This window comes from Lissotriton vulgaris, chromosome 3_1, assembly GCF_964263255.1.
Source record: "Lissotriton vulgaris chromosome 3_1, aLisVul1.2, whole genome shotgun sequence".
NCBI lineage: Eukaryota > Metazoa > Chordata > Amphibia > Caudata > Salamandridae > Lissotriton > Lissotriton vulgaris.
In genome coordinates this window covers 1,852,306,526-1,852,320,322 of record NC_141689.1, presented here as the reverse complement: position 1 = coordinate 1,852,320,322, position 13,797 = coordinate 1,852,306,526, and the positions used below count along the sequence as shown (strand labels likewise).

General features: G+C 43.3%; 1 protein-coding gene across 8 annotated transcripts in view; it reads right to left on the bottom strand.

Annotated features, from left to right (window-relative positions):
- Nucleotides 1–13,797, bottom strand: part of ARFIP1 (ARF interacting protein 1) — a 420,416-nt gene that overhangs the window by 146,533 nt on the left and 260,086 nt on the right. For all 8 annotated transcript variants that reach the window (XM_086962303.1, XM_086962308.1, XM_086962307.1 and 5 more), the window contains one exon: nucleotides 5,155–5,267. In XM_086962303.1, the coding sequence (XP_086818429.1) occupies nucleotides 5,155–5,267 (113 nt within the window). The remainder of the gene's footprint in view (nucleotides 1–5,154; nucleotides 5,268–13,797) is intronic.

Below are 13,797 nucleotides of genomic sequence, written 5' to 3'. Positions count from 1 at the left end.
GTTCAGTGCAGGGAAGGCTATGCGGTATCCATGCCGCCACCGCAAGAAGAACATCAGCTGTGAGTTAATAAATCAGCATGGCATTTGGGGGACCCACTGAAGGGCGAAAAATTGCTTTTACACTAGATGACTGCATGGAGCCTACTGGGGGCAACACTGTACTTCAATTAGGACTTCTTGTCCAAGAATGCTCCGTACTATACAAAGGCACTAACCGTGATCCACTGTGGGTCTTTGCATGCACCCTAAAAGACTGATTGGAGCAGTCTGTGCAGTGATCAGAGCTGTCCATGAAGAATTGGCTGCCTGCCTCAAAACGCGTCGACAAGACTTTTTACCCCATGTGAAAGATGTTGGTTCTCTGTTTCAATAGAACCTTCCGGTTTTAGAACTGTTGGTGAGTGAGCCTCTAAAAACCCTCGGGATATATATATATATATATATTATATATATATATATATATATATATATATATAAATAAAATAATGCACTACAATTGGGTCCACGCTCGTGATTTCGCGTGCATGCGAGGTTGATCTGCGAGGTATTGCAGAGATATATATATATATATATATATATATATATATATATATCTCTGCAATACCTCGCAGATCAACCTCGCATGCACGCGAAATCACGAGCGTGGACCCAATTGTAGTGCATTATTTTATTTCCTTTTTTGCAAAAGTCAAGACGCGTTTCGGCCGTCCAAGTGGCCTTGATCACATGACTTACGCCGTCTGACAGGCCCTTTTTAAAGTCCACATGCATCAATTTTGTCATAGACATAGAAACAATACTGTCATGTTAAATACATATGTATAAAAATGCTTTTACATGTGTTGTCTTTTGTATATAACCGTTTGAATACGTTCTAATCAAAGAGAATGTTAATAGACGCATAAATGCTTGGTATTTCATGACTAGTAAAAGCAAAAAACACAACGGTGGAGGTTCTCCCAAGTTACAGATACTTGTTCTTGGTACCTATAATGCTATAGAGCCTCAACAACCATATTGTCATAGACCAATTTGATGCACTTCATATAAGTTTTTCTCTAAATATAAGTGCTCAGCACAACGTGCAAAATTAAATTAACCTTGAGAATCACTGTTCTCCAAATAATATACAAAAGCTAAATATCATATGTTAGTAAAACATCCTTTTCATAAGCAAGGACATAATTATATTCACAATGTTGAATTGTCGATGCAAGGTGTGGTTTAACAGGTCTACCAATACTTATTCATCTAAAGTGACCTGTGCTTCAAGTGCAACAACGCGAAAGTGCTCTAAGTAAAGTGCAAAAAGAGTCAGAGTTACAGTTTTTTCGAGGGAATAGGGATGGGTCTAGGGAAAATGTGCAAAATGTCAGATGTGCAAGATCTCGATTGTGCAAAATACGCAATGGATCAAAAATAGCAGACATATATCATAGCTATAAGACAAGTTTTAAAACAATTGATTTAAAAGACAAACAGATAAAAACTACCCATTTTGCCTAAAATCAATCATAAAAAATACTATATCACTATTCATGAAGGATATACACATGTTTATGACTGGGAACCCCACAGCTACTGCTAATTGATACCACATCTAATCACATCTGATCTAAAAAATACTTGCAAATCTTCAGTCGCATTCAGCCCCCCCTGGCCATTTGCAATCGAATTCTAGAATATATTGTGTCTCCAGTCGCCTGAGGCATGATTCTCTATCTCTTCCCCTCTTTGAAAACGGGACAGAGTCAACTGCATAGTATTTGAGGAATTTGGGGTTACTGTTGTGCACTGCCTCAAAATGCCTAGCGACTGGATAATTCTTGTCTTTGTTTGCAATGGCGCGCAGATGCTGCAATATACATTTGTGCACCTGCAGTTTGGTACTGCCTATGTATTTAAGATGGCAGTCGCATTCCAGGGCATAAACACAACACTCTGTCTTACAGGTCAGATGTTGTTTTATAGTTATTTTAGTCCCTGAGAATGCTGTGGTGTATTCCTTGGTGTTAATCCTAACCTGACAGGCCTTGCATGTCCGGCATCTATAAAAACCCTTTCTGGAGGGTAACCAAATATCCTTCTTAAAAGCTTCCTGACTGTTCCTGGATAACATGTTACCCATACTTCTTCCTTTCCGAAAGGTTATAGATGGATTGGCTGGCATCAGATCCCCAATTATCGGATCAGACTGAATGAAGTGCCAGTTCCGCCTTATGGAACTTCTCAACTCTTTCTCTTGTTTAGAGTAGGTAAGGATCACACGGACAGGAGTAGATTTGGATAATCCCTCTTCTGGTGTACTCTTAGACTTGTACCTGAGGAGTTCCTGCCTTGGTTTCTGTTGGGATTTCCTCATGGCGGAAGCTACCACTAGGGGGCTATACCCTCTTTCAATGAATCTAGCGCAGCTCTCCAGCGGTTTTGCTTTGGCATCCTCCACATTACTATAGATGCGAAGCATCTCACCATACGGTATGCTTTTAATTAAATGCGGAGGATGGGCACTAGTAGCATGGAGCAATGTATTGCCCGCAGTGGGCTTTCTAAAAAGGGTAGTGGTTAAGATATTCTCATTTATAAAAACCTGTACATATAAAAAGGTTACTGAATGTTTGCTGATGTCTGAAGTAAATCCAAGATTAAGATTATTTACATTAATTTCATCTATAAATTTCCGCACACTCTCCTCTGTCCCACGCCAAACAATAAAAAGATCATCATTGTAGCGCATCCAGGAAACTATGTTGTATTTACATTCAAATTCATATTCGCATCTGAGGACCAGTTCTTCCCACCAGCCCATATATATATATATATATATAATATCTCTTATCCTTTTCCCCTTTCTCCCCCATGCCCAGACCAGGCTCTTGTCAACAAGTCACAGTTATGGAATATCTAAAGGGCCTACAGAGCTTGATGAAGTGATAAAGCTGAATGATGGCACTTGCTGCTGGACATTGACTTAGTTATTGCATAAGGTCTACTCAGATGAAGGGGCTTGTCTATCTTGAGATATTCGTACGCTTGAAGACAATCCCAGTTTGTCAGAATTGCTTGTGCATTTGTTACATGGTAAGGTCTGGTTAACTCACTGCTGTTTACTCCTGACCGATGATTCATTTAATGATTCATTGATTGATTTAATTATAAGTTTCAAATTAGTGAAGTGGGATGTACAATTCCTACTCTCCACCTTCTACATTTATCCCACCCCCGGATCTCTTTACTTTTCCCTAATCCTTGCATCACTACTTCACCTACACAAAGAAGCAGAGTTGCTGTTATGGAAATGCTTACTGTATGTCGAAAATATATAGCAAGACAGCATCAGTTGGGATGATGGACAACAATAACTTCAGATTAGCAATAGGTTTAATGTCAAAAGTAATGCACAGTTATACTGCAGTACTGTGACTATCCTTATTCTTCTGGACCCTGTATTTTGGAAAGTGATTAGGAAGAGCCATTGCCTACCATAGAATGTTATTCCCCTACAGCAACTCAAGTATTTCTTTGCACAAATGTATTAAAGTTTTATATAAAAAAGAGAAAGCAACAACAGTAGAATATCTTTATGTGGCTGGTCACTCCTAATGTCCCTGAACCAGATATCTGACTATGGTAGTGCTGATGGACGCTTGGGCAGAGTTCTGCATATCAGTTGGTGTGTTACTTTCTGTTGGGAGCATTTATTATATTACAACAAATACAAAAGGCCATTTCACCAATTAACTCGTGGGCTGGATAAGGCTGATGAGCTCACAGAATGCCAAAGCCTAGGAATCAGAGCAGACTGACTCATCGCAATTAAGGTAATCAAGGACTATAGTACAGCATCTAAGGCTGCAACATGGGGAAATAGGCAGAGTTTTGGCCTGATCTCAGGTTGACCTTTGCTGCCCTGATCTTCTCTGAAAATAGCTATCTAGATACATTTGATATTAACACTAGAAGCATGAGATCACTGGCCTGCATTCTTCCTTGGATGCTTGCTCTGCATCACATAACTTCATTTTTGATAAGCTGATATTGCCATATGTAGTGCTGTAGGTTTACATTGTCTGTTGATAGTCAGAGGTCACCTAAGCGGACATGCCAGTGCAATTTAAAATCCAAACAAATAATTAAATAAGATGGTTGCCATGGAGAAGCATCAAGTAAATGTTCCTTTAAAGTGCACATCAGAGAACAAAACAAGGTATACTCGCTCATTAGTGCTTTTTTCAGACCGTTCTCTATGACTTCATGAGTTTCAGCATAGATCTCTGTACAACCTAAGGTACTCTAACTTGATTCCTGAATTCCCTTTGCCCTAAATTGTCACAGAAGAGCCAATCAGTATCAAGAAGTAAATATATAACATTTATATGCATTCTTTTGGGGTGGGAGAATTATGGCCCCCAAACATGTGTTTATCATCAATAATGATTCAGTCTTGCAAACCATTTGTGAAACTCATGTCAGCTGATGTTACAATGAAGGAATATCGGCGATAGACAACATGTCCCTGATCCAGCGGTGGTGGTAGAACTAAGGTGCCCAGGATGTTGCAGAGATTACATTAGGCCTCTCGAAGGAACAGACAGAAGTCAGGACAAATGTGGTGGGGTATGCAGGATAGTCTATGTCAGTACCACATTCACCTGAACACTTACTACAGGGATAGAAAAAGAAGCACAATTTAAAAACAATGATTACCTGACAGCAAGTCAATTTCTCCAAACTTTAGAGGGTTTATTTTTCCTATGATAATTATAGCCAAAATGGTGATGGCAAGAACATAAAGTTAATAAACTGACAACACTGACTACAGTAACATACACAGTCACACTATAATCGTTGTTATATTTGGTGTTTGACAGTCATAATGTATTTGGTAAATGTTGAAACCACCGATCAGTAAGAATGTGACAAAACCAAACCAAACACTGGTAAAATATCACAAATGCTGGCTAGCTTAGTAGCAAGAGAAACATTGAGCAAGGTAACTTGGAAAGAAATAGGCTGTGTTCTACGGATTTGAAACATGAATACAAGTACTCCACTCCACTGTTATACATTAAGTTTGTGACTCGTCTAAATTATGCAAAATCTCAGCTACCAGAGAAAGAAGAACAAATATTTGAAATGTGAAATCTTGCAAACCTTGTATGTGTTCAAGCTCCATCTTCTTACGAGTTCCAGTTTCTCCATTGCTGGGTTCTTTGGATCCTCTGCCAAAACAACTGGTCCGCTTCTTCGTGATGGTCGTAGTCCATCTTAAGTAAAACAAGATATTCACTTTCCAATTAAAATGAAAGTAAAAGATTAACCACCTGAAGCCTTTTTTGACTAGGAAAACTATATGCATCAAAGAAAGATAGTGATTAAATGGAGAAAAAATTGCTTAATTAGCAAAGGAGAAAATGCTAACATGTAAAGGAATGGCTGACCCTCCAGTAGATCAGCTTCTAGCAGATCTGGTTCCCTGACTATGCTAATTTATGTTCTTAGTGATACTGGCTTTAAAATCTATATGAAAGATAATCTAATGAGCAGAGCATGTAAAGGAAAATTCAATATTTGTCCTTAAAAATTATAAACCATTTTGTACTTAGCATGAAATGTTAACTCATTTTTTATATTTGTAAGGTGGGTATGCTAATGCCATACATTTGTGATGCCTCCGTAACTCTTAGTACTAAGGCCATTTCCTATCAATAATTAAGAACTGTTGTCGATCCATGACAAGATCAAAATACTTTAGCTGTTACAACTTTTAAACAAAGGTCCACAGATGAGGTGAAGTTTTTAAAGCACTGATTCTTAGGGGCTGGAATCCTGGCTCTCGGATCTGAGCTCTTGAAAAGGAATATGCTACTTACCAGTATGATCTGTTCTTGGCATGTAGGGCCGCTAACATTCATATCTTGTGCATAGATCGCCGCCTAGTGTTGGGTCCGGATGATTGCACCTTGTTGTCCTGGAAGAGTCTTTGAAGTATCACGAGATAGGTGGCTCCTCCCCTGGACTAAAGTGCACATGGGCATCATCTCCATCCTCAGATTGTTTTTCGCCATTGTGGCAGAGATGGAGTCCAATACAATACTTGATGACCATGCTTACAAATAATTCTGAATGCTACAGCTGCGATAGGCACCGGGGAGGATGGGCGGGCGATATGAATGTTAGCGGCCCTACATGCCAAGAACAGATTCATACTGGTAAGTAGCATGTTCCGTTCGAGGCATGTGGGCCGCTAAATTCATATCTTGTGCAGTAATAAGATTCTTGACAGGAGGCCGGGTCGGAGAAGTGCTCCGGTTCCTCCTCTTGGACGCCCTCGTCGTCCCCAGCCTCGAAGATATCCTCCACATCCGACGATCTCCGCGCCGGTAGTCTCGCCTCACGTCGAAGAGCAAGCGCATCTTCCGACCTGAATTTCGAACAGGCCAAGCAACTCTCCTCGTCGTGGTCTGGAGACAGACATCTGTTGCACACAGGGTGCACGTCTGAGAGAGGGTACTTCGCGTTACAGACTGGGCAACATTTAAACGGGGCCTGAAATTCCATCGTCGATGCCAATCTTCGATCGGGCCTAAAAAGCTGGGAGCACACGTGCTCAAGTATCCGGGAAACCTGATAAGTTAACTCAGAACCGAACAAAGTACAATACCGACGCTTAAAGAGGCCTTTTGGCCTGAAGAAAACAAGTTTTTCCTATAGGTTCCGAACGAGAGTCACGGAACACATCCGAACCCAATGGCGGAAAAAAACAATCTGAGGATGGAGATGATGCCCATGTGCACTGTAGTCCAGGGGAGGGGCCACCTATCTCGTGATACTTCAAAGACTCTTCCAGGATAACAAGGTGCAATCATCCGGACCCAACACTAGGCAGCGATCTATGCACAAGATTTAGCGGCCCACATGCCTCGAACACATAAATTCGACAGTGGCATGAGCTGATCACTTAGAGGAAAGAATCAGTGTACAATATCATGCCCCACAGAAAAGCAGTCAAATTATGGCAGTGATTAGAAAAGTAGTTGGTTGTGTTATGTTATGTTATACAGATTTGTAGAGTGCATATCACCCGGGAGAGCATTCTGGTGCTGAGTAGGTGTGACTCAAGGCACACCCAGGGCCTAGTGGGACTACTCGAAAAGTCAGGTCTTCAGCTTCTTGCCAAACTCAAGAAGTGAGGAGTAGGCTCTTAGGTGTAGTGGCAGGTTTAGGAGCTTGGTAGCCAAAGGCTCAACCGCCGGCTATGGATTGCGTGGGATTTGTGCAAGTAGGATTCCGGAGGAGCGGAGATGTCTGGAAGGTTTGTGAAAGATGCTTGTTTGTAAATAGGGAGCCAGTGGAACTCCTTCGGGTCTAAAGTGATTTGAGTGTGGCGTGGGAGGTTTAAGTTACTCTGTCTGCTGAGTTCTGAATGGTCTGCAGCCTTCTGGTGAGTTTTTTTGTTGATCCTGGCATAGAGGGTGTTTCTGTAGGCTGTAGTCTAGTTTTCTTGTGACCAGTGAGTGTGTGCCAGTTTTCTGGGAGCTGAATGGGATCCATTTGAAAATCTTACTCAGCATCTTCAGGTTAATTAAACAGTACTTATATAGTGTGGCTAATCACCCTTGGGGGTATTTGGCACTGAGTTGCTGAGCTTAGTCATAAAGCCAGGTCTTGAGTCTCTTCCTGAAGTCAGTCAGTGAGGGTGATATTTGGAGGTGGTGCGGGAGGGCATTCTATGACTTGGCATGGAGGGAGAAGGAGGGGCCTCTGCTGTAGCTATGATGGATGTGCAGTGCTTGTGCGAGGGAGGCGGAGTGGAGGTTTCTGAATGGTTGGTGGTTAATGTTGCTGGTCCTCGATCGTGGAGGGCTTTGTAGGTATGTTTCAGTAGTTTGAATAGGCATTTTTTCCTGGACGGGGAGTCAGTGGTGGTTCCTCAGGTGTCGGGTGTTGTGGGTCCATTTGGGCAAGTTGAGGATCAATCTGGCCGTTTAATTCTGTATCGTTTTGACCCTTCCCATGAGTTTGGTGGTAGTTCCAGGTTGTGGAAGCATGGAGTTTTGATGGCATCAACTTGGGCAGTCAAGTAGAGTTTGCTGTTGATCTTGAGGATCTTGGCATGGGTGGTGGTCGGTCCTAGCTCTGTTGGACATCAGGTGGAGTCCCACGGTGATGTGTTCATCCCAAAGATCAAGATTTCGGTCTTGTCTGTGTTCAGTTTTAGACAGTTGGTCTTCATCCATTGGGCAATTTCAGTCAAGCAGGCAATGAACTTGCTCTGGATACTGGGAGGGCGAGAATGAGTTGTGTGTCAGCGTAGGAGAGAACATTGCTTTCATGAGAGGGGATGGTGCTGTTTGGAGGGATCATGCATGTGGTGAAGAGGGTCGGGCTCAGTGAGGATCCTTGTGGGCACCCAAGGTTTATGGTCCCAGGCAGAGTGACCGGGTCCTTCCAGTCAGAAAGTAAGAGATCCATCGGAGTGGGTGTCCTTGGATTCCGAAGTCAGCTTTAGACACCTCGACTGAGCAGCACACTCACAAGCAAAGACAAGTAGCACTAACAAACCACTTCAAGAAAAGGAGGAAACCAGATGAATAAATGGCTCTGCAACAATCAGTAGATGAGAACCGTCTAAAAACTTGTCAAAAACTAATTTGAACAGAGGTTTGCCGTGTGACAGCATCATCAGTATCCTTTATCTGTCCTTGTCTGTGACGTCATTGTTGACTGGAACATAAATCCTGAGTTGTTCTAATGGAAACTTAGCTTTAAAGTGATAAACTGCACTTCTCATCCTGAGAATTATATTTGGCTATATAAGATGAACACAATATGGAAAAGTAAAGAGATTGAAATGAAATACATTCATTTCATATTACTGGTATCCCTAAGACTTGTTTACTCTCGGTTGAGAATGAGGGCCTGTTTCTCAGAAACAAGCTCTTCATTACATGCTCTTTTGTGTACAAACTATTTTATGAGTTTTTGTGTGAAAAGTTTTGTGACAAAGCATTTTTTATTCATTTTGATGCTACAAAATATTCTGCGGGGAGAACATACGGCAAAGGAAAAGTAAAAATATACTTACAATGCTAAAGATGTAAGAATTGTAAAAACTAAAGACTAAAGTATTACTGGCATAGAACAGCCCACCAGATTAACTTCCCTGGGTTCAGAGTGCAGGGTAGTTGTAGCCATCTTTGAAGTCTGGTGGAAAACCTCTGATACACTCATTTTGTGGGACTTAAAAAGTTGTCAAAAACTCATTTGAACAGAGGTTACAGACTGAAAAGACTGTAGATTAGCTATCTCACTTGAATAAATATTATACTCGTTAACCTATAACATTTACATGCAATAGCGCTAGAAATAAAACCTGTTTCTTAGTCTTATTACAGACTAAGAAGTCAACTTTTAGGCTGATGACCTGACTCCTGCTAAAGGAAAATAAACATGTTAATTACTGGTAAATGTAGTTCTCTCGCCTAAGAAGCTTTCATAGATTCACATGCAGCCCTTCCTCCCCCCTAGTCAGAAGTTTGCCAGATGCATGCTTTTCACACACATTCTTTAAAACGTTTCAGCAATGTTGGCCTATCAGGGGAAGAGAAGCTTTCTGTGCACTTGCTGCTCCAGCTACAAATTTCTCACAGACATGCTTGAATCAGAATTATGAATATCTAGACGGTGAGAGAAAGGCACATGAACAAGTTTGCAATGGAGCACATGCCACATACACAATTTCATGACCACCTCCTTCTTGATCTGTGAATGTGTACTGGCTCTTCTATGTAGCTGATAAAGAGATGTTCATTAGAGGCAAACCAGCGTAAAATGCTGCAGCCGGTGCCATGCCTCAAGAAAGTGCCTTCACTCTGCTTCTAAAGGTGCAATTGGTTTTCGTCTTACAAAACATGATCGTTCATGTGTTTCCCTTGCTTGGACTGGAGGGCTACTCTTCCTTGGGTGTCACATAAACAGTTGGTCTGTCGCCTTAAAGGGCCATGGGCCAGATGTACGTGGAGCTGGTCGCAAAATACAGGTCGCAATTTGCAACAGGTATTTTTGCGACCAGTGTGGAAACTTGAAAAAAGACCTATGTACTAACTAATAGGTCGGTTCATAAATTACCAATTCACAGTGAGGTGTAATTTGGCCTGCCTCAAATGTTGATGAGGTAGGTTGCAAATTGTGACCCACTAGGAATCACAACCAGCACAAGGATGGTATCTGGCTGAGGCCAGCAGACCACCATGTCTGTGACTGCTTTTAAATAAAGCAATTTGTTTGGTTTAAATGCAACCTGTTTCCCATAAAGTATAACAGAATGTGCTGAAAAAACATAAATGAATAAAACTAACAAGGGACCAGTACCTACTCTTAAAAAAATGTTTTGTCAACATTTACAAAGGGAAAGGGGCCCCACCCAGTTTGCGAATAGGTTACTACATGTTTGTAGTCCACAAAATATTACTGTTTTGACACCGGATTTCAGACACAAAATAGTAACACATACTTTAGGAAACTGCCCCTTTTTTACATGGTTGCCGACACTTTTTGCCTGGTATTTGCCGCAACTTTAACTGAAGTGCACTGGGTTCCTGCTAACCAAGTCCCCAGTGCCAGTGCTCTTTCCCTAAAACAAGATAACTGTGCAGTTATTCCCTATTTGGCAAGATATTTAGTACCCCTGTAAGTCCCTAGAAAATGGTTGCCCCTGGTACCTAGAGCATGGGTACTAAAGAGGGTCCGTAAGGGCTGCAGCATGTATTGTGCCACCCTAAGGGACCCACTATCACACTCATAAAGACTGCCTTGTTTACACCTCCTCCAGCAGGATGGCTAGTGAAATATGCATACCAAGGCCAGAAGCCTCAAAGTCTCTGCCACCTTGGATATGCGACCCTGGCTTCTCTCAGAACTGAGAGATACCACCGCCTGCGCGAAGGCCCATTTGGCACGAGGACGGCAGGAAATTAGCTATGCAAAGAGGCGTGGTGACCTACCAGGCCAGTTGCACCTCTAAGGCAGGCTGCCTGATGTTCCCCACAAAAGAAAGATTCAGCCATCTTGTTTTTGGTGGAATTAGGAACTCTAGGACACGGTTATGCCCACTCCTCACAGGAAGTGGTCATATAGGGGGTGTAGTGACCCCAAGGTTAAGTAGCCAACTGTCTACTACCCTTCACTCCTCTTAACGCCCCTAAATTCAATATTGAGGAGGCCACCAGACACCAGGAACTCAGATTTCCAGGACAAAAGAAAACTGCGGACTGTTGTTGGATTTTGGTGCCAAACCCTGCCTGCCTGCTTCTGTCTTGACAATCACGACAATCTGACTTGCCCTGCCCCCGACTTGCCCTGCTGCTGTACATCCTCCAAAAGCATTGGAGGGCCTCCAGAACTTTGCCAAGCCATCAGCAATTCCCTTGCAGAGCAGAGACCTGTAGGCACTGACTGCAATGTCCGGTCCACCGTTCTGCTGACCACAGAGTCCACCGACGCAGCAGCCACACAGGAGAATGTCACCATGCTCTAGGAGTTCAGATCAGTCTCCCCACCATGTGTGTAGATGGTAGGACCAACCAGAGCCAACCTGCACCAATACCCAGGATACTGGACCCCTTGGAGCAATCAAGCTTGTCTGTAGTAAAATCCAGATTCCAACACCTAAACAACCGACCATCTAACAAGGGATGTCAGCATTGCAGAGGCCAGCCCCCCATTGTTGGTATAAACAAGAACCATGAGTGCGTTTGATGTATTGACCTAGCTGGCCTAAACCCTCTGCACCCAAGCTCCCCGGCCCAGATCCACGACAATCTCCTGTGCTCCCCTGCTACCAGGACCTTCATAAACTAAGCTCCCCCCGCTTGTAGCAACTGGACTTGTCCCCAAGTCCTTCTCTGCAGCCTGTTTCTAGCCCCCCCCCCCTCCCCTTTTGCCTACTGTGTAGTCCACAAGGCTACCAACCTGTCCAGCACCTCTGCACCTGGACACGCCAGGGTAGGTAAACTCAAAGCGCAGATTGTACTTTGGACCTTGGCCCCATAGCACCTTAGGTCCTATAGAAGACCCCCGAAATATGCTTACAAGTACATGTTTGCTTCTTTCTCCATAGGAGAACATTACCATGCAAAAACACATTTGTGTTACAGTTTTGCATAACTGTAAAAACTGATATCTCGAAAAATACTTGCCCAATTTGGAAGTTCTTGGTGTTAAAGGACAAGTTACTTACCTTCAGTAACATATCTAATAATGATCTAGCAGCAGATTCCTTACCTTCACAGGTGTTCGTCTGGATACGAAAGAACACCTATGCGCCGGTAGGTGGCGCCGGTCGGCATCACCCACGTGGGAACTATATAAGAACCACCTCGCCACACTGACTTCAGTTAATTTTCACGCCTTTCCACACCAGAAACACCGAGTCATGAAGAGTAATAAATTTGGTGTGTTTGAAAAAACTAAGGCCCTTAAAGTGAACAACCTTGACCCTGGAAATGTGTCCGCAGTGCAGGAAGAATGGGTGAATTAGTAAGGAATCTGCAACTAGATCATGTCTCTACCTATGTATGTATGTATGTATGTATGTATGTATGTATGTGTGTTCTTTTATAGCGCTCGGTTTTACCCTTGGGCATCTCGGCACTTGCCTTGGGAACCCGTCCTGGTTTTTCCCTGTGAGATCACCCGTGCTGGGCATCCCCAAGGTGAAAGCCAGGCAACCCGCTGCAGGGGGCCGTTGTGGAGATTAAGCAAGCTTGTTGCCCAGAGCTGCATAGTGTGAACTCGTGCTTAGAGTGGGCACCGAAGCGAGAATTATCGAGTCCGTGGACAATTGGGTTCAGGACCCTGCCGCGTCGGGAATCGAACCCTGGTCCCGGGTCTGACCTCAGCTTCAGGGTATGCCTCCTCTAACCAGTGAGCCACACTTCTCCACTATGATAAGGTGTGACTTGTCCATCTGATAGAGACATCTAACCGCACATTCCTTACCTTTGAATAGATAGATACCCAAGTAGTACTATCCCCACTGGAGGGCTGCGGACAAATTCCAAACTAGGAAGTCCTACAGGACCGAACAGGCAAAGTGCCCGTCACTGTGGTTCAGTCTGGCCAGACAGTAGTGTTTGGTGAATGTGTGCAGAGACACCCATGTTGCTGCCTGGAAGATATCCAGTACTGGGACCCCAAGTGCTAGTGCAGTGGTCGCAGCTTTACTTCTGGTGGAATTAGTTCTTAAGCCTTCAGGAGGCTGCTTCTTCGCGAAAGCATAGCAAATCTTGATGCGGAGAACAACTCATTGAGTGATGGTCTGTTTCCGCTCCGCCCGATCTTTTTTTGCACCAACATACCCCATGAAGAGTTGATCGTCCACATGGAAATCTTTAGTGGGTTCAAGGTAAACGACAACGATCTTTTTGGATCCAGACGGTGGAGTCTCTCCTCTTTCTTAGAAGGATGAGAAGGAGCGGAGAAAGTGGGCAAGGGGGAGGACTGTTCAACATGAAAAGGGGTCACCACTTTCGGAAGGAAAGAGGCTCCAGTGTGAAGCACCAATTTGTCAGGGAATATCGTAAAGAAGGGGGGCTTGAACGATAGAGCCTGCAGTTCGCTTCCCCTCCTGGCAGATGTGAATACCACTAAAAGGCTGTTTTGATGGTGAGAAACCGGAGGGGGAAATTGTGCAGGGGCTCGAAAGGAGCACACATGAGGAAGGTGTGAAACAAATTAAGGTCCTACTGAGGCATAATGAAGAGGAAAGGTGGAATTCATATGTACAAGACCTTT